Genomic DNA, 20,122 nt, shown 5'->3' on the forward strand with positions numbered 1-20,122 from the left:
TATATACAGAAAATCCTGAAAAATCCATTTCAATTTCCTGGAACAAATAAATTAATTCAGCAAAAAAGTGATGTAAACAATATCAACATCCAAAAATCAGTAGTTTCTCTACTCAAGCAAGGAACAACCAGAAGAAGAAACCAAGAGCAACCAAAATAATCATCTATCTAGGAATTAATCTAAACAAGGATGTAAAGTGTTTGTATAAAGAAAATTACAAAACATTGCTAAAAGCAACCAAAGAAGAGTTAAATAAAAGGTAGGGCATTCTGTGATCATGTATTGGAAGACTAAATATTGTTTAGATGCCAGTCCTATCCAAAGCAATTTATAGATTCAATGCAATCCCAAACAAATTTTCAACAACCTTCTTTGCAAACATGAAAAAAAAATCATCAAATTTATATGGAAGGAAAAGAGTTCCCAAAGAGCCAAGCCATCTTGAAAAAGAAGAATCAAGTTGGAGGGTGCACACTTCTTGATTTTAAACTTATTACAAACAACAGTAATCTGAACAGCATGGTATTAGCACAAGAGCTGACATAAAGACCAATGGAATTGCAATTGAGAGCTCAGAAATCAACTGTCACATTTAAGGTCAACTGACTATTGACAAGCAGGCAAGGACCCCTCAGCTGTTGAAAAAATAGTCTCTTCAAAAATGGTGCTGAGAAAACTGGATCTCTATTTACAAAAGAAAGGGAGGGACCCCTACCTCACACCCCTATGGTGGTCATCAAGATGGTGGCATGTTATACCAGGGCAGGTCTCCCCTTAGAGCAGATCCCAATTGCTTGGGACTCTGGTGGACAATAGAGAATGGAGAAGGACTCCATTGATGCTGAATTAAAGAAATAAAGAACACCTCTCTTCAAATAATGTAGGCAGGATGAGGCAAGCAAGTTCAGAACCTCCCCAATGCTTGGTGCTCATAGCTTAAGTGTCACACAGTGGCAGCACTCTGCCTGGTCTCCTTCCACCATGGTCACTGACCAAAAAGCCACACAATGTGGTGACCTTGAGTCCCATGTACATTTAGGCCGAAGACCCAAGACCAAACATAAACAAGGTGGGGACCTAGCAGTCCACAAGAAATAAGAGCATCCTGCCAGGGAACTGTCCACAGGTTGTGCACCCTCCCAGTCTAGTCTCTAATTCCTGGGGCACCTAAACAAAAAAAAATGGCTTTTTCTGAAAAAGTAACCCAAACTGGCTACATGGGGTGGATTCCCCTGATGTGGAAGTTACCAGAAGCAAAAAAGCCACAGAAAAGGAGATAAATGTAAAGAAGCATGTACCCTGGACTGAAAGCTGAGCAAGAGTGAGGCGTTGAACAAATCATAGCCACTGGGGGCAGGAGAAACTTTGCAAAAAAAAAAAAAAAAAAAAAAAAAAAAAAGACAACAGGCCAGGGGTTTTGGAGTGGAAGAGAGAAAAGGAAATCCTCTCCTGGAGGGAAAACAATTACACATTATAGGGTAATATTAAAAGTTGCTGTGCATGCCCAAGTCAAGAGACAGGTGCAGAAAGACATGACAAAGTGTGAATTGTTAAACATAGTGGCTGCAAAAGTTCAGTATATGCTGGACCAAGTATTGAAGAAGAAAGAGCCTTAACACAAAGACAATCTACAGTAAAACCCTAGATCAGAGGAAGAAACAGACCTTGAGAGTAGGTGCCCAGACATCAATGTTCGCAGTCATACAAAGGAACAGGAAGAGATGGCTCATTCAAGGTGACAAATTAAAACTTCAGAGAAAAGCCAGACATTGGAACAACTAATCAAAGATCTTAGATAAAATCCCCTAAATCAGTGTAAGGAGCTAAAGGAACATTTTCTGTCCAAATATCCATTACCCAGCAGTATACTCATGGCCCCAATGACCTCACTATTCTTGAAGCTGTAGATAAATGGGTGAGGCTTTCATGATGGTGTGAAATGCCCTACCACATTTCCTTGCAGAGTACTGCAAACAGAGTGGCCTCATATAGGTGGACAGAGTAGCCATTAGAATAGACTTGCTACCACCAAGTGGGGAGAATGTGTGGATTCAGCTTTTGTCTGTCCTCTACTGGAGCTCATCTGGAACACCACAGTGGGCACATAGGTATAAGTAGCCAGAGTGGCCATGAATGGTAGCAGCAGAATAATAAAGACACTTAAGATGATGGTATACTCATACTTGGAACTGTCCTGACACACTATGGCAATAGCATGGAATGTCAAAGAAAAAGTGATTAATGAGCCATGACCTAAAGAATGGAAGTTGGAGAATATATAAAGTGCATATTAAAGATTTGATGGAAACACCGGCACATGCATTTACGACCACAGACAAACAGTTCTATTTTGCTTGAACTTTTATGTATCTTCAACTGATATAATAAAAAATGGTATATCTTTCCCTCTTATGTAAAATTCTTACAGGAACATCTCTCGTTAGCAGACACTAAACCAAAATTTGACAGAAAATGGCCACCTGGGAAATTCTGTCCCTGATCCTTAGGATAACACAGTGCTGATACACACTGATAACAGATTCTAGCACAGTTCATCCTCAGTTGAACATCCATAGACACAACTTGTAAAATTTGTTTTAAAGAAAAAAAAATGATTCTATGCTCCCATATCACATGATAAAAGGTCTTCCATCCAACCAGATAAATGGCAATCTTCTGCCTAATATGAGAGTGACAATGCACCATACATAATCTCTAGATGATGTCATCCCTTTTCTACTCTAGTCACAAATCCCTACAGAACACTGTATATTTTAAATTGAATTATACATTTAAGCACCACTTTTATACCTTATGTCAGGTACGAAGTGATGTGAGTTGGATTGACTGCCTCAAATAATATATTGAATCCTAACCCCTGGTACCTCATAATTTGATATTATTTGGAAATAGAGCCTCTGCAGATATTGTTAATTTAGTTAAAATGAAGTCATACAAAAAAAGATAGCCTTGAATCCATTATGACAGGTGCCCTTATAACAAGAGAGAAATTTGGACATAGACACACAGGCACAGAAAGGAGATGGCTATGTGAAGAATGGAGCCACACATTGGAGTTATGCTATCAAAATCTATGGAGCAGCTGTGGCTACCAGAAGCTGGGAGAAGCAAGACAAGGTCTTCTCTAAAGATTTTGGAAGGAGCAAGATCCTACACATAAATTCATTTCAAACTTCTGGTCTCTAGAATTGAGAGAGAATACAGTTCTGTTGTTTTAAGACACCCAGTTTTGCAGGAATTTATGTCAGTTCTGAGAAATTATTTTGGTACCAGGAAGTGTGGTTTTACTGTAAGGAATAACTAAAAATGTGAAAGTAATTTTGGGAATTCGGTAATAGCCACAGGTTATCAGAATTTTGAGATGGATGATATACAAAACCTAGATTGCCTTTTGTTGGAAATATGGAGTTTATAGTGCAATTTGATGAGATATTCAAATGAAATGGAGAATGTGTTACTGGACACAGGAAGAGAGGCAACTGATGTCTTGAAATTCTAGAACCTTGTCTGAATTGTGTGCTACCAATGGTGAGATGTAGATTGTGCAAACTTGCATATTAAACTTAGGATATTTCCAAGAAAACTGTGGAAATCAGCTTGGCTTGCCTTTGCTCTTTATAGTAAAATTAAAGTGAAAGAGATACATTGAGGAAGGAAATATTAAACAAAGAGGAAACAGTAAATGATTATTTAGATATTTTCAACCTATATAGGTGCTCTGGCAGTAGGATTGTGGTATAGCAGGACTTATTTTGTTGACAGATTATGTGTGTAACTCATGGATGCAATCAGCAATCTTAGCAGAAACACTGCCACCTTGGACTGATGTGCACTGAAACAGGACAAAATTAAGGATGGCTGTTAGATTCCTTGGATTCCATAACAAGAAACAGACTACTGGAAGCTCAGGATCGATCCCAACAGGGACACCTTGGTTTAGGGCATCTCAGAGGCCAACAGAATCTGGAGATCTTCATGGGACCAAAGGGTCCATTGAACCTTGGAGAATTATTCTCACATCTTGAAATATTATGGAATTTGCCATGCTGTGCTTCATCTTTGCCTGGGACTTGTAACCCATTAATTTCCTTCCATTTTCTCCCTTTTTAAATGGGAATACAATCCTATGCCTGTCCCACCATTATATTTTGGAGGCAGATAATTTGTTTTCTAAGTTTCACAGGTCTGTTGATGAAAAGTTATTTTGCACCAAGAATGAAGAGTCTTACCCACATCTAAATCATAGGATTTGAAAGGTGAGATTTGGGAATTTTGGGGTTGATAATATTTAGATGAGATTTGAAATGGATACTGGAATAGGGTCTAACTTTTGGGGGGGATATTGGTTTTGGGTGAATATATTTTGTATGTGGGAAGAAGTTATATTTGGGGGGCCAGGAAGATGTAGAAAAATTGTTAGTCACTGTCATGAATTTATGTAGATTCACATCTCTAGCCAAAGCTCCTCTCTGCCAATGTGAATAAAATATATTCTTTACTGAAACTGCCACACACTTGAATGATTTCTATTTGACTCTGACTTCAAAGCCAGTCTTGGGAGGGAATGAAATGCTTTAAGTATCCACATTCAGATTTTCCTGGCATATAGTCCATATGATTTATAACCCAGATTGTTCTTTTTTCAATGGCCCTATAAAGTTCTCCATGTGGCCATTAGTATAAATGGAGTAAGATGTATATAAAATCAACAGAATAGATGGCAGGGAAGTGTTATCTACCTGTTTATAAAATTTGGATGTTTAGTTTTTCTAAGGAACATCTTAAACCTTCCATTTAATGATGAAGTCCTTTTCACATGACAATGTTGTGGATTTGTTATGTTGTCAGTTAACAGATTCATGAAGGTGAGCTTATGTTGCATGATAATTTGTGACCTATGATCATTCTTTATGTGTATGTGAGAGTCTAGTAGTAAACCAAGATCTGTTTCTCAAAGAATCTAAGTATGGTTTTCTGCTGGATGTTTCAAACACTTAGGTATTTGACCTGCAAATATTTTTTAGACTTACCAGGGACTCAATGCCGCATTCAAATCTATCACACACATTTCAAACACCTTTAATTTGTTGGGTCAAATGGGGCTCAAGTGGCACTCTGGACATTTCCTCTTCCCCAAGGCACAGTAACCATTGCAAATGAGCTCAGTTTCCTTTGGAACAAGCTATCTGGTTTTTAAAGCCCCTCCTCAAGATAATCTACTCTCCCTTTCTTTCAAAAACCTCTGCATTGTGAACATAATTGAGAGCCATGAATTACATATTTGAATGTTGTTAAAAGGAGAACTATTTAGGTTGCATATATGTTACTAGAATAAAATTTAAAAAAAAAACAGCCATAAGACTGTCAATACAAACATTGTATATGATAGACCATATTTAACAGTACAATGATTAAAATGTTCTTTCACGAATTATATCTAATGTACTACACTAATACAAGCTTTTAAAATAGGGTGGCAGAAGGGAGGTCTATTTTTTTTCTGTATTGTGATGGAATCAATGTATTTTTTATTAAGATTTATTCACACACCATACAATCATCCAAAGTATACAATCAATTGTTCACATTACCATCATATAGTTGTTCATTCATCACCCCAATCTATTTTTGAACATTTCCTTGTACCAGAAAAAAGTGAGAATAAGAATAAAAAATAAGAGGAAAAAAAGAACACCCAAATTGCCCCCCCACCACCCTATTTTTCTGTTAGTTTTTTTGCCCCCATTTTCTACTCATCTGTCCATACACTAGATAAAGGGGAGTGTGATCCATAGGCTTTCACAATCACATTGTCACCCCTTGTAAGCTACACTGTTATACAATTGTCTTCAAGCTTCAAGGCTACTGGGTTTGTAGTTTGATAGTTTCAGATATTTACTACCCATTATTCCAATTCATTAAATCCTAAAAAGAGTTATTGTGCATAAGAGTGCCCACCAGAGTGACCTCTGGACTCCATTTGGAATCTCTTTTCAGGAACTATCCTAAATTTTATGAGCCTTGGTGAGAAAGAAATTTAACTTGTTTTATAATTTATGTCACTTTGGGGACCAGATACCCTGCTTTATCCAGAAATCTATACAACAAGAAAATAAAAAGGTTGTTCCTGACAATCACTAAAGCCCCTGGTTCTCTGTGTTCTGTGAGGTAGGAATTTTTTTTTTTTTTTTAGTTTTGCAAATAGAGTTTATGAACTCCTTCCTATGGCTTAAAATAAATTTATTGCTTAATAAATCCAAAGAACAAGTCATCTTATTTAGTTACCTTGGCATACATTTTGCAAAAATTAAAAAAAAAAATTATATATATATATATATATAGCAAGAAGTTATACTAATGAAAGGAAGACGTGTCAGGGGTACTTTATTGAGATTTTCTTCTTTTACACCTGAAATGGATGTTTGATTAATCTAGATGGGGATCTGAATTGTTAAGTTTGTATGTTAAGAATAAACAAACTTTTTCCTAAAGGGAATCTTGACTGCTTTTGGATACTTGCTTAATTTACCTCAAGGGGGGGGGTGCCTTTTTACTTTTTCATATGCCCTTAATAGGCTCCTCAACTAAGACAAAAACCCTACTCCAGCTTAGCTGACAGTAAAGCATAGATCATTACACTTAATTGATTATAGAGAATAGGGGTATAATCTTGAGCTCAATACTGCTAATGATCTAACAAAATCCTGGCTGAGAAACACCATGGAGAGTTGCCTGAAAAATAGGAAGTTATACTCTCACTGCCTGAAATTCTTTAAAAATCTATTTTCTTATCAATCCAGACAGGCAGAGATTGGTCTTCAGGAAAATTTTCTTTCCATTTTTAGTACCAGGAATGCTTGTACTTTCATCCTTTTAAATGTTCTACCTGAATCTTTGAAATTTACTCTTATTTTACATATAAACACCCCCTTTTAGAAAGTTTTAAAACTTTTAAATATTCCATTCAAAATTGGAGGGAACCAATCTTTCAATTGTGCTTATGTGACTATTACTGCACATTAAATAACAAATTAAACACTCACATGGGGGCCACCAGGCATTGGTGGAGCACCAGAAGGTCCCGAAGGCACTTGAAAGGATTACTGGGGGTAGGATAGAGTCCTGGTGTGGGATATGAGCCTGCAGGGGCAGGATATGGTGCTGGTGGTCCCCACGCTCCTGGTGGGACAGTGCCCCATGGTACAGGTGGTGCTCCCCCTGGTGCTTGGGGAGGAGGAGGAATGGGACATGGCCCTGGAGATGGGTATGGCATATTAGGGGTAGGATACTGCCCTCCCATTCCTGGTGCCCATGGTCCAGAAGACATGGAACCCCATGGACCTAAAGGACCAGCTGCAGCTGGATCTGTGGGTGCACCATATGGTCTAGGAAGCTCTGGAAAGGGCATATTTGGTGTAGGATATGGCCCAGTGGGGCCAGGGCCTGGCACACTTGGGGCTGGGTAAGGACCACCAGGTGGAGAACATGATGGTCCAGAAGGAGGAAAAGGTGCTGGAGGCGGTCCGGTGGGAGGCACAGAGGGATACATTCCGGTTGGTGCAGGTCCAAAAGGCACAGAAGGTGTTGCACTTGGTGGGAGTCCAGACGGCACAAGAAGGTGGAGCACTTGGGTTATTCCAAGGGTTGAACTTGGCCAGCCTTGAGGAGGTTGACCAGGTTTTGTATTGCTAACAGTAGAGGTTTTGGCAGGGGAGTGGTTCGGGTAGTGCATCTGCCAACGAAAACTCTTCAGACATTTTCCCGGCAGGATCCGATCCCGTAGCAAGGTTTAGAAGCGGCGATGGGTACAAAGGAACTGAACACTGACGAACCGAACGCAGCCTGGCGGGCGACGGCGGCAGAAGCGGCGGCAGCAGCAACAGCGGCGCGCGGCTCCTCCTGGCGCCGGAACAGGAAGCGCCTAGCGCGCCTCTCCCGCCCGCGCTCCCGTCCCCTCCCCTCCGAGGTAGGAATTTAAAGTACTGAGTTTTCCTTTTCTTTTGCAATTTATCTAATGTAGTCAGATAAAACTACTCCAAACTATAATTAATGGACTCTTCTAACATAATATGCATTTTAAAAGTCATTTGTTCCTCTGAACTCTTGATTTAAACTCTTGCACTTGACTTTAGCAAATTAGAACTGATAAATAACTTGTTTGCATCAGTATGATATGGACAACAAGTTTTCAATTTTCCACTAGCAATTAATTAATCATGTATTTTTATCTAATAAGATTAGGAAATCTATTCAAGATTCCAGTTGTTTTAGGTTCTGTTTCCTTAAGACAGCTGGTGGCAAATACTGTGTATGTAAGTCAACATTATTTGGGAAAAGAGGAGTCACTGAGTTAGGAAAAATTCCACTTATAAAGGATTTTACTACCAGGAATTAGATGTTTATCAGAACTTCAAAAAGGCAGTGAGAAAGAAAGATAATTTTCAAGGTACTGGTTTTAGGAACTCACCTTGAAACTCCTGCAAATCTCAAAATGTACAGAAGTTTCCACTAACTCTCTTAATCTCTAGGGTCAAAGTAGTTTATTTTGTACAAACTCACATAGAAGTGGATTTGAGAATTACATATTTTCACACATCTGCCTGCTCAGGGAATAACTCATTTTCTTTTCTTCCAGTCTTCCAGATTGCACATAAATCATTCTCCTGTAAAGATGATAAATATGAACTATACAGGGAATGGGATTCTGGGAAATGTAGTTTCCAGTTCCATATACCATGAAGCTTTCTCATCCAAAGGAGACTTGGATGGAAGTGATTGCAACTGAAAATAGATAATCTAGCATGGGATGACAGATCCTTATGTTAGAAGTGGTGCTGTTTGTAGACAAATTTATGCTCATTTAATGTAAAGGAATCATCAGTGGAAAATTCTTCTCTCTCAAATATTTCTGTGGAACACAATAATAGATAAAAACCCTGTTTTCTTTCAAGAAAAATTCCAAAGAATTTTTGCACTATTTCTATTTTAAAATCTAACAGTGCCTAATGACTAAATAAGCAATGCTGGATTTAATTGAAAAGGGGGAAATTAATTGAAAATTATTTAAAATCTGCCTTTCCTTGAGTAACTAAAGTGGTGATTTTTTATTGTGCTCTTTCTAGATAGTTTGGTAGTACTTGTACAACAAGTTCAGGTGGCAAAGAAAATATGTACTAATTTCTAATTATGTGATTACTGTAAAGAACTTGGGGTGTGTAGAAGCACCTTCCAATTGCTCATTATTCTTGTTTTTGTGTTTTATACCATATTTTAGAAAGTTCTTAGTAGACTACAAAAATTCTAACCTCAAACTTTTGTTGGTGTATTAAATGTGGTGTTGGTCCAAAACATGGCTGATAAGAACACAAATGTTATAGTGGAATACATACCATCAAATTTTGTCTCCACTACTTGATCTCTGAAATTACATAACTTCTATACTGGAGAAATGCAGTTGTTATTCATAGTGCCTTCCTATGAGGGACAATGGGAAGTCTGAGCATTCAATATATACATAAAGCACTTATAGCTCTACCTAGCACATGAGGACTTCAATGAGAGTTAAATTTAGTTCATATACTCACAAGGACCTAAAATGAGCACTGTGTTAAAACTAACCTGCCAAGTATCCCATACACAGCAAGAGATTTCATTCCAGAACCAAGCTCAATTCTTAGTATTGTCATAAATCTGTCCTTCCCCCCATATATTAAAAATATATATCTGGGGATCATTTTGAGATTAGAATGTTCAGAGCCCTTTAAATTAAATGGGTAAAAATTATATAAATATTCAAGCAAATAGCAACAGCAATGAATATTTCAATTGAAAAAGATCAAGGAAGTTTTGTTATATATATAAATCATGTGCTGTTGTGTGTGCTTTGTGCCTATACATATATGTATATTTTATATATAATGTATGTACATGTCTGTTTGTTTTTGTACATTTTCAAATGAGAAGTCTGACAGACAATAAATTGATGGAGTCACATATAGTTCATTAATAAAATGTTAATCCTTATGCAATTCTCTAATTTTGTGTATTTGATAATACCAGAAAGAAAAATATATGCATTTGAGTAATTTACATCAAGAATTTTACATTATGGATCAATTCATATTCCTCATTATACTAATCCATAAATTCAAAAACTCATCCACATAATTGTGATGCATTTAATGTCTCATTCACCTGCACTGTTTCATGAGATTTTCATTAATCAATTCACTTTATGCTCACAAAACCCTACAACATCATGTTCTTATCATCCCCATTTTGTAGATGAAGTACCAGAGAAAAGAAAAGTTAAGTAACATATCTGGGTCTTCCTTCCAGGAAGGAAATCCACTCACTCTGCATCCAAGGCAGCAGATGATCAATTCTGCATTGGGATTTCAACCCTGCAATTTTCCAGTTTTCAGATGAGTTAGCTGGGACTGCTAAATAAATTATGTGACTGATTGATATTTTCCTTTGCTTGTTTTGGAAAGAATAGATTTGCTTTATTTGGGCATTGAAGGACAATGGAATAATATGCTTGGCCTACCTAAGGGAACAGAGGGAAGAAAAGGGACATTTTCTCTGAGGACAGTGCAAGTATAATTGAAAATTGTTACGAACTTCTGTGGCAAAGAACTTCATGTTGTATATAACCTCCTTAGTTCATTGGTAATATATGGCCCTGACAACAAAGAAGATGAATCTCTCTGGATGCTTTTCTGTGTAACACTTCCTTTTACATAAATACATTTCTTGTAATATCCTAAGGAAAAATAGAAAAGGTAAGTTAATCTATATGCAGTATTTCTAAAAAGAAAATAGGATTTACTTTTAAGCCATACAAATTTAAATAGCCAAATAGACATGTTGGTAATGTTATTGTTACATTAGTAGTTATTTCATTCAACATTATCAGCCTTACTTTAATGTTTAAAAAATAGTCTATTCTAAACTTTGAGTCATTATAGGTATAATCAAAATTGAGCTGGTGTTAAATATCAGTATTTTCTATTCTATTTACCCTGTTTCTGATACCATATATCCATCAGAGATTCTTCAGTAACAAATCAGAATATTGTCTAAAATTTTTGAATAACAAAAAATGTATCATTAAGGCAGAGACAATGAATACCTTTTAAAATTTGCTTCTGTGGATTCAAATTAGAAATAATTTTTCAAAGTTTTAAATGCAAGACTCTTGACTTCATTATATTAAAAAATTGTAGACAATTTGAGAAGCTTACAAGGAAAAGTAACATATTACACAAAAGTAGATCCTTAAACCCCTGCAGTATTTAAATATAAATTAATGGGTATTGATAGATATGTAGGACTTAAGAATGTACAAAGATAAAGATGAAGGGCCTGTGAGTCCTTTATATGCTAGGATCTTATTAGTTACTGCAAATGAATTAATTGACTTTCAGATTAAAACATATTTGTTTAAACAATACTAAAAAAGTGCTAAGTACCTACTGATATAATGATGAAAATAATTTTTTCACCAAATTGTGGGAGCAGTATATGAAATATCATTTGTGAAATCACTAGAACACTGTAAGATAATATTTTATGTTTAAAATGTGCCCACTGTATGTGGTTATGTCTACCTCCTTACATATAGATTTGCACTTCAGCATGCATTGACAAGAATCAAATGTTCATTTCCTGAAAGCTTGCTATACCAGAGAATCATATATCAAGTTATTTGTTGGCTTAGAAGTAAGGTTAGGCTATCAGAAGTAATCCAAACTCCCAAATTCTTACTGACTGCCAACAGTCTCTTGATGGTTCTGTAAAACTGTTTTTACAGAAGGGGGGAGAACATCAAATTTGGAGATGATTAATTATATGGTAAATGAGACTTTAATAATTAACTATTTCATATTCCTTACATCTTATCTACTTGGCATCTGCATTTATCTAGTTGACACATATCCCACTGATTTAGAATGACCACCCTCTCTGTATGTTTTACGCTCATTCAATGTACCTTTTTTATACTCAAGAAACAATTATATTTAGAGACAATAAAACTAATTCACTCTAAGGAATCCAAATGCGTTGTATGTTTGTTCTTCTGATTTTCTCTTTTAACTACTTTAAATCTCTCCTTCTTTTACTTTGAGAACAAGGGCATGCATTTTCACAAACACTGGTAGTAAGACACTGTATAAGAACAATCAATCTTGAATATAGGATTTTTTTTTCTTTAATTGAGTTGACTTGTTTGAAGGAAATGCTTCAGTAGATTAAGTACTTGATTTTCAAACAATCAATTGAAAAAATAAAACTGAAAACAAAGGATTCATACTGTAATTTTTTAAATGCTACATATTGCACATTTTAATTGTTTATTTTAGAGTCCCTTAATATGAATTTATAAAATCCAATTTTGAAGTAAAGCAAATTACATTGAGTTGAAATCCAACTCAAAAGTCATATAATTTTAGCAGTGACAATATTCCCTGAGTTTAAGCCAAACTAATGAACTATTTGATATTTTGAACAATTTTCTGCTGATGTTATTTGGTATTTCTCTCCATATCTGTTGGAGTACTAGTTACTGATTATAGGCTTACATTCTTGAAATAAACATGAGGAGTATAATGCAATATTCATGTAAAATTCATGTTTGTTAATGGATCAATGTCAATTATATAGTATTTTATGAAATTTCCTACATAGAGCATCTTAATAGATATGCATGTAACCATAAGAAGCAAGCAAATTACAAAAAAAGTGGCAAACCATGACTCTGATTACAGTTTTCCAGGGAAGGAGCTAGTCTTCCGTGTTGAGTGAAATTTATTTTTTAATGTTGCCTCGATGCTGTGTTTTATGTGCCCCAAATTTTGAGGAACATTGCGAAAAATGTAATGCCAGTCTATTCATCTACTCATTTCATTTTTATTTCTACAAGCGAGCATATGGGTTAGTGGAGGTTCTCTGCATTTAGCCCCATCCTCCTTCCAGACTAGGTTATTGCCCCATTGGTATAGGTTTCTCTTAATTTCCCTTCATTTCACCTAGAGCGCCTCTCTATTAAGCACAGATGAAGTCCATCAACAAGCCCTCTGGCCAAATTACTTCACTAATAGCAGTTTCTGTTTGTTCCTTTGTTTTCATTGTTGTTGTAATTTGTCACATCATTAACAGGCATTTGAGAATGTGGAATTAAGATACTGAGTCTCACCCAGAAGGGATTTCATTTGATACCAGGCTTCTCTTACTCTTTGGATGATCTTATGTTTTCAGTTATCAAATTACAAAAAAATAAAGACAAACTTCCATCTTGATTTCAAAATAAAGAACACTTTAACCAGATTTCTCTTTAGAGGCTGCATTGGATAACACGCTGAGGCAAAGAAACAGGGATCTTGGAAATATTTAGGTGTGACTATGGTCCTGATCCTTTAACTGCTGCCTAAATATACAAAATAACTTGATTTCTCTAAAATCAAACTTGCCTTTTGAAAGAAGGAAAGTAATTCCTTGCAGACCTGTTATAAGGGTAAAATGACGTGTAAAACAACTAACATATTTCACACAGGTGTTTAGAAGATTACTTATGAATGCAATCTCCTTTATACAGGCTCTAACTCTTGCAAATCAGGACTAAGCAAAAAGAGAATGTCTTTTTCAAGAATTGGTGTTGCAATATACATACAATATATGTAAATTAATAGATATAAATATGTAAATTAAGAGATATATCTAGAGAGATAGAGATATTGACAAACAGAGACTGAGAAATACTGAGTTAGAGGGAGAGAGATTTTAAAGAGGTGTATGAATTTTGGATTTTAAATTACATTCTACTTCTTAACATCATCAAAATTTCAAGGAGTTAGATACATTTCCTTAAAATGCTGAGAATATACAATCTTTGCAAAGTTTGGTTAAAATATTTCAAATCAGCACACAGTACCATTGTAATATAATGAGAACAATTGTTCAGTAGAGATAGATTTGAAAATAGTTGAAGCACAAAATATATATTTTGGTATGACTAGGAAGGAGAATGAAGTTGTCACTTTGTAAAATGAGTTTGGCAACAATTTAGGTTGGGACTAAATATCTTTGTCTGATCTCTCCAGGATAATGAGTAAGGAAGGAGAAAATGGGGAAATGGACAAATGAGACAACTGGAACTGATTTTGTTCTATTAGGGCTATTTCACCACATTCAAGCTTCCAATCTCCTCTTTTCTCTCATCTTCTTGGTGTTCCTTATCACACTTGTTGGGAATATTATAATGATAATTCTCATTTGGTTGGACTCTCGACTCCATACACCTATGTACTTCCTTCTCAGCCAACTTTCCATCATGGATCTCTTGCACAGCTCCACATTTGTCCCCAAGATAGCCAGTGATTTCCTCTCTGGAAAGAACACCATATCCTTTATTAACTGTGGGATTCAGCTCTTCCTCTTCACGACACTTGTGGGAACAGAGTGCCTTCTCCTGGCTGTCATGACTTATGACCGCTATGTTGCCATATGCCACCCTCTCCATTACTCAGTTCTCATGCACCCTACAGTCTGTGCCTTCATGGTGACTGGCACCTGGCTTGGTGCTCTGCTCAATGCCCTGGTCCATGTAATATATATGCTGAATCTCCCTTACTGTGCGTCCCGAGAAATCCATCATTTCTTTTGTGAGATCCCAGCTCTCCTGAAACTTGTTTGTGCTGATACATCCCTTTATGAAAATGGGCTTTTTGTGAGTGGCGTTGTGTTCCTCCTCATTCCAATATCTGACATTATGGCCTCATATGGGCAGAAACTTTCTTCAGTTTTGAGATTAGGATCAAACGTAGGGATGAGAAAAGCTTTGTCAACCTGTTCCTCCCATATGATTGCTGTGTCTCTCTTCTATGGAACAGCCATCATCAAGTCATTTCTCCCCAAAGCCTATCATACCATGGAGCAGGATGAAGTAGTTTCTGTCTTCTACACTATTGTCACTCCCATGCTCAACCCCCTCATCTACAGTCTTCGAAACAAAGAAGTGGCTGCAGCCCTCAGGAAAGTGCTGGGATGGTAAAACTCCTTAAAATATTGATACCAATTATGAATAAGGCATGAGAGGATGGACCTCATATGCAGAACTGTATTGCTATAACAGAGTTTGACAACATACAACAACAAAACTACTACTTTTCTGGAGACAACTCATGGACATATTCCTTCAACCCACCCTTTGTGAAATGATAATGGATCAGTTCACTTCTCCTGCTGAAATTCATTTGAGCTTCACAAGAACTTTAAACAAAATGCTGTATGTCAGAAGACACCCCAAATTTGCAGGTGATAGCAAGCAAAAGCACATATGTCTATTAACATTAGACAAGAGGAAAAAATGCAGAACACAGGCAAATATTCACTCTTTGCTGAATTCACACTTATTCTCCTTCAATTGCAATATTATAATATTATATCATCAGATAAAATAAACATTAGTAATAAATTGCTCATAACATAAATTTTGCAGCTTTTGAGGTAAAACATAATTCTGAATACATTAGTCTAATGTGGCCCAAGAAAATACATTTTTCTTCTGTTCATACCACTTTATTTTGGAAGTGATATTATGCTTTTGAACTAATTGTTAGAAGCATGCATATTCTTCTATTATTTAATAATATTTACCTATTTAACTATAACAAATTGTCCTAAAGATAGTAACCTATTTAAAATATTACCTCATTCATTGTTCAAGTCCTCTCCAATTTACATATATTATTATAATATATATACAAACCTGTATACATATAAATGTGTTCAGATATATATGTATAGGGTTGCACTCAACTATATACAAATATGTATGTGTATGTATATGCATATGTATATACATATATATATATATGTGAATATTCTCCCAGTTTCTATTGAAAATTTTTCAGATAAATATACAAGAGTGAAAATAATGGCTCCAATGATATCATTTTTTCTTGGTATATATTTACAAATTAAATTTAGGAGTTACATACTATTAAGACATCAAATAGATTGGGTATAAAATGAATGTCTTTGTAAGACTATTGGTGTGTGAAAACCAAGTTCACAACAAAATTTAAGATGTGCAGTATATTTTTTAAATTAATTTTTAAGTGAAAAAGGGACCTCACCAGGATAAATATTTACTTATTTACTTACATACCATTGAAATGGTTTGTGTGTCTTATAATGTTCTTCTTTGGGACTCTTCACTGTTAAGAGAACATGTTCATAAATATGAGCTGAAATAAATCAAAATATGTATTATAAGTGTGCCTGCAAAAAATTATTTCTTTGCCTCCTACCATTACCACTTCAGCTTATTAATTAATTTACTTTCCTCACATTCAGCAAATAGTCAATATTTTAGAAACTGTACTATGATTAAAGTATCAATAGCCAAAAATTATGTAAACTGATGTGATTAAACAGCCCAAATTCTTCTTTCTGTCATTCCATACACAAAACTTTAACCCACCCTACAGGATACCTGTAAGTGTAATGAAGTGACTTATTAGATTTGAACATATGCTCCCTTGTTGCTGTATCTTGCCTAACCTATTCAAAAACTACCTCTACTCTCTTTCTGTAGTGTGAGTTTTGGCAAGCCTGTAAGGAAGAGAATACTGAATACCATAATGAAATGCATAATGTTATCCATGGGCAGCCAAATATTTACTCCATCTGACTAATCATAATTACTGATCTAAGAATGAGCATAGATTCAAGTCAGGATGAGCTTTCCCTTCCTCTGGATTTTTATATTTTAAACTATTTAGGAATCAGGAGGTCTCAAATTTCAAAACACTTTGGTTAGCCTTTCAAATAGTTTGAAACCAATGGAAACAATATTCTAAATTGGCAGTTTTTGCATACAAATATACATTTCTAGTAAAAAAAACAAAAGTCCATAGATTTCACATAAATGGGCCTACTTCTACCATAGACTATCAGATGGAGATGGAGCTACCCCTGTTCCTCACCCAGGAGAGGCTTCCAAACATTCAACACCCTCCTAGACCCTCCCTTTTTTTGTCCATGTCTCTTATTAGCCAGGACACTGTGGACACTGAATTTCCTGTGTATTTTTTAATGGCTCCAATTATTTATTGAGGAATAATTCATGAAGTTTAAGCTGACTGCTAGCATATACATGATTCTAAATTTGATTGTCTGTTATGGATTGAATTTTGTCCCTCAGTAAGATATGTTCAAGTCTTAACCCCCAGTATCATGAATGTGATCCTATTTGGAAATAGCATATTTGAATATATCATTGGCAATGTTGAGGCAAAATGGAAAGGGTGGGCAAAATAACTGTCATTCTTATAAGGAGAGTAAGTTTGGACACTGAAAGAGAGAAAATATATAGCCACATAGGAGGCAGGGATGATGTGCACTGCCACTGTCAGAACCCTACAGTCTTCAGAACACCTCGATAAGAAGTTCTAATGCCCAGGTCTGTGTACCTAGCCATTCAATAAATTTCAGTGGTATAAGAAGGCCAGTTTGTAGTACTTTGTTAGGCCATGAATAGGAAAGTAAGACAACACCTACATCCAGAAAGGACAAAACTTTATATGTATTTATCTTTTATCCAACAATGTATGAGGATGTTCATTACTCATCTTGCATTGTTAACATGTTATAGGTGCTTAAACTGAAAATATATATCATTTTTTATTTTATAAATGATAACACATTTCTAATATGAATATTTCCACATTTTAAAATTCAGCTTTGAATTTGGCTATTCTTTGTGTGTGAAAGTTAATGTTATACAATGACAAGTAAGAATTTTTTTAACTCTTTGTCTGCCATACAGAGATTGTGTTGACTTTTTTCTCCAACCTATTCACATAAAACATCTAAATCAAGTATCATAGGGTTTGTAGAGGAAGGCTGCATAATTTAACTTCAAATATGGACAGCAGGCCATCAAAAATTCATCTGGGAGTTAATTCTAAGAAATAGTTAGATTTCATCCAGAGCAAACCAATATAAGCTCCAAAAGGTAAGCTGGATACTCCCATTGCATATATTTAACTATAAGATAAAGGAAAAAAAATATTGAATCCAGAGGAGACATGTGCTGAATTTCAGCTATTATTTACGGTTCACATCTATGTGAACACAGAAAAAAACTCTATGCAACCCTGCTTAAGGGTGGAATGCTATACACACTGGAATTGAACATATAGTACTATTTAATCACATTTCTGAATCATTTCAGGTAGGACATCATGTCTGCAATATTTCTTCAGTTTAGGTTCAGTATCTCATAAAAACATTTTGTTCCATTTAGATTCTAAAATCTTATTGTTGATTTATTTATATAAGGTTAGCCACTCCTCTTCTTCATGTTGATTTCTTAATATTTATATATGTTTGATGAAAGGCTATCAGTCCAAGTATATGTTGTCTGTGTCCCATTCATTTTTAACTATTGTGTTGAGTTAATTGATTATATCAAATATATGTAACCAAAGTGAATTAATTACTTATATCCAATAAAGGTAACCGTATTGAATTAATTCCTTATGTCTAATATATATAACCTTATTACTAAATGATTATACACTTTTTTAGAGAATTTTTACAGGGATTTCTAAATAATTTTAGGCTATTGATACTTTTGATCAGTTAAAATGTTTTTCATTACCAATTTGGGCTTTCTTTCTGCCTATCTATTCAACTTGGAACTTTATGGTAAAGAACGTGTTATAATAATTTCTTGAAGAATCTGAATACAGATAAAACTCCATTTTGTGAATATTTCTGAATGCTAGGAAATACATTTCCCAGACTTCCAGTTTCCAGCCCAGTATTTAAACAATTTGGAAGTCATTATTCTCAACCTGACAACAAGAAAAATGCTGAACAGAATAGAGGAGTTAATGTGGATCATTGATAAAGTGGTAGAAAAGTATAGAAATAGGAGATCTCTGCTTGAGCCAGTACAACAAGGAATACTTGAAACTCTTGTTGACCAATTTGTGGGTGCTCAGTGTGGGCAATCTTGAAAGTTAAAGACACCAGGAGACACAGTTTTAAGAAGATGATGTGGTTTTAAGAATACGTGAAAATTCTTTTCAGAGCTTTATCTCCAAAAGGCATAAAAATTCCCTGCAATGAAAGACTGGGAAAATTCCCCCTTGAACTTCCAGTAGGGAGGAGGAAGGAAAATAACTATTTTGAAATATTCCTAGATAGATCACTTTTCCTTAAAAAAGACTGCCCTCAGAAGAAATTATTTTCCTAGACTACAACTTACTTGGGTTTCATCAGATCCCAAGTGACGTGATTGAAAGGAAATACTGAATTGCAGCCATCTCTACCCTTCCATGTTGGGGAAGGGAAATACTGAGCTCCATCGTGATCTAAATTTTTACTTGTGGGACGGGAAATCTACAACTCCAGACAGCTCTACATATCTTTCTCAACTCAGGAGTGCAGGGGGGAGCAGGAATTACAAAGCTGAGAAATATTTGCAAAGGTCACAGTGCAGAGGCACAGCTTAGCTAAAAGACTGAAACCCAATCATAGGATTATACAATGATTCCCCTCACCCCACACCCAAGAACTTCAATAAAGCTTCTGTATAATAAAACTTGAATCCTTATTTAAGAGATATCTAGGGAAACCAAAAGAAAATAAGTTTACCAAAACCAAGGAAATCAGAGGAAATGCTAGTCTCTAATAGCTACAGCAAACAGTAAACATAGCCTAACTCCTGGCTAGATGAGCATAAAACTTCACACTTGTGGTAGGTTAAATTATGTTCCCCCCATGAGGAATGGTCTTATATTAATCCATTCCTGTGAGTATGTACCCATTATAAATAGGACCTTTTGAAGGTGTTATTTTTAGTTAAGGTATAACCCAGGTGAATATAAGTCCCAACGTTAATCACCTGGGACTTATGCTTATTCCTGGAGGCTTAACGAAGAAAGAGCCAGGTGGTTGAGGCAGAAATGGTCAACAGAACCTGGAAGAGAAAGGAGAAGGCATTGCCATGTGATAGGAAATCTATGGAACCCAAGGATTGCCAGACAGAACACTGCTGACCCCAGGAGGAAGCAAGCCTTCTAGC

General features: G+C 35.6%; 1 protein-coding gene and 1 pseudogene across 1 annotated transcript; one reads left to right on the top strand and one right to left on the bottom strand.

Annotated features, from left to right (window-relative positions):
- Positions 1-7,052: 7,052 nt before the first annotated feature.
- On the bottom strand, positions 7,053-7,778 carry LOC119506571 (annotated as a pseudogene).
- Positions 7,779-14,281: 6,503 nt separating this feature from the next.
- Positions 14,282-15,073, top strand: LOC119506572 (olfactory receptor 2T2-like). Its single transcript, XM_037799581.1, has one exon. It carries the CDS (start codon positions 14,282-14,284, stop codon positions 15,071-15,073), a length of 792 nt encoding a protein of 263 aa, XP_037655509.1.
- The last annotated feature ends 5,049 nt before the right edge of the window (positions 15,074-20,122 follow it).

The sequence above is a fragment of the Choloepus didactylus genome, chromosome 11, assembly GCF_015220235.1.
Source record: "Choloepus didactylus isolate mChoDid1 chromosome 11, mChoDid1.pri, whole genome shotgun sequence".
Classification (NCBI taxonomy): Eukaryota; Metazoa; Chordata; class Mammalia; order Pilosa; family Megalonychidae; genus Choloepus; species Choloepus didactylus.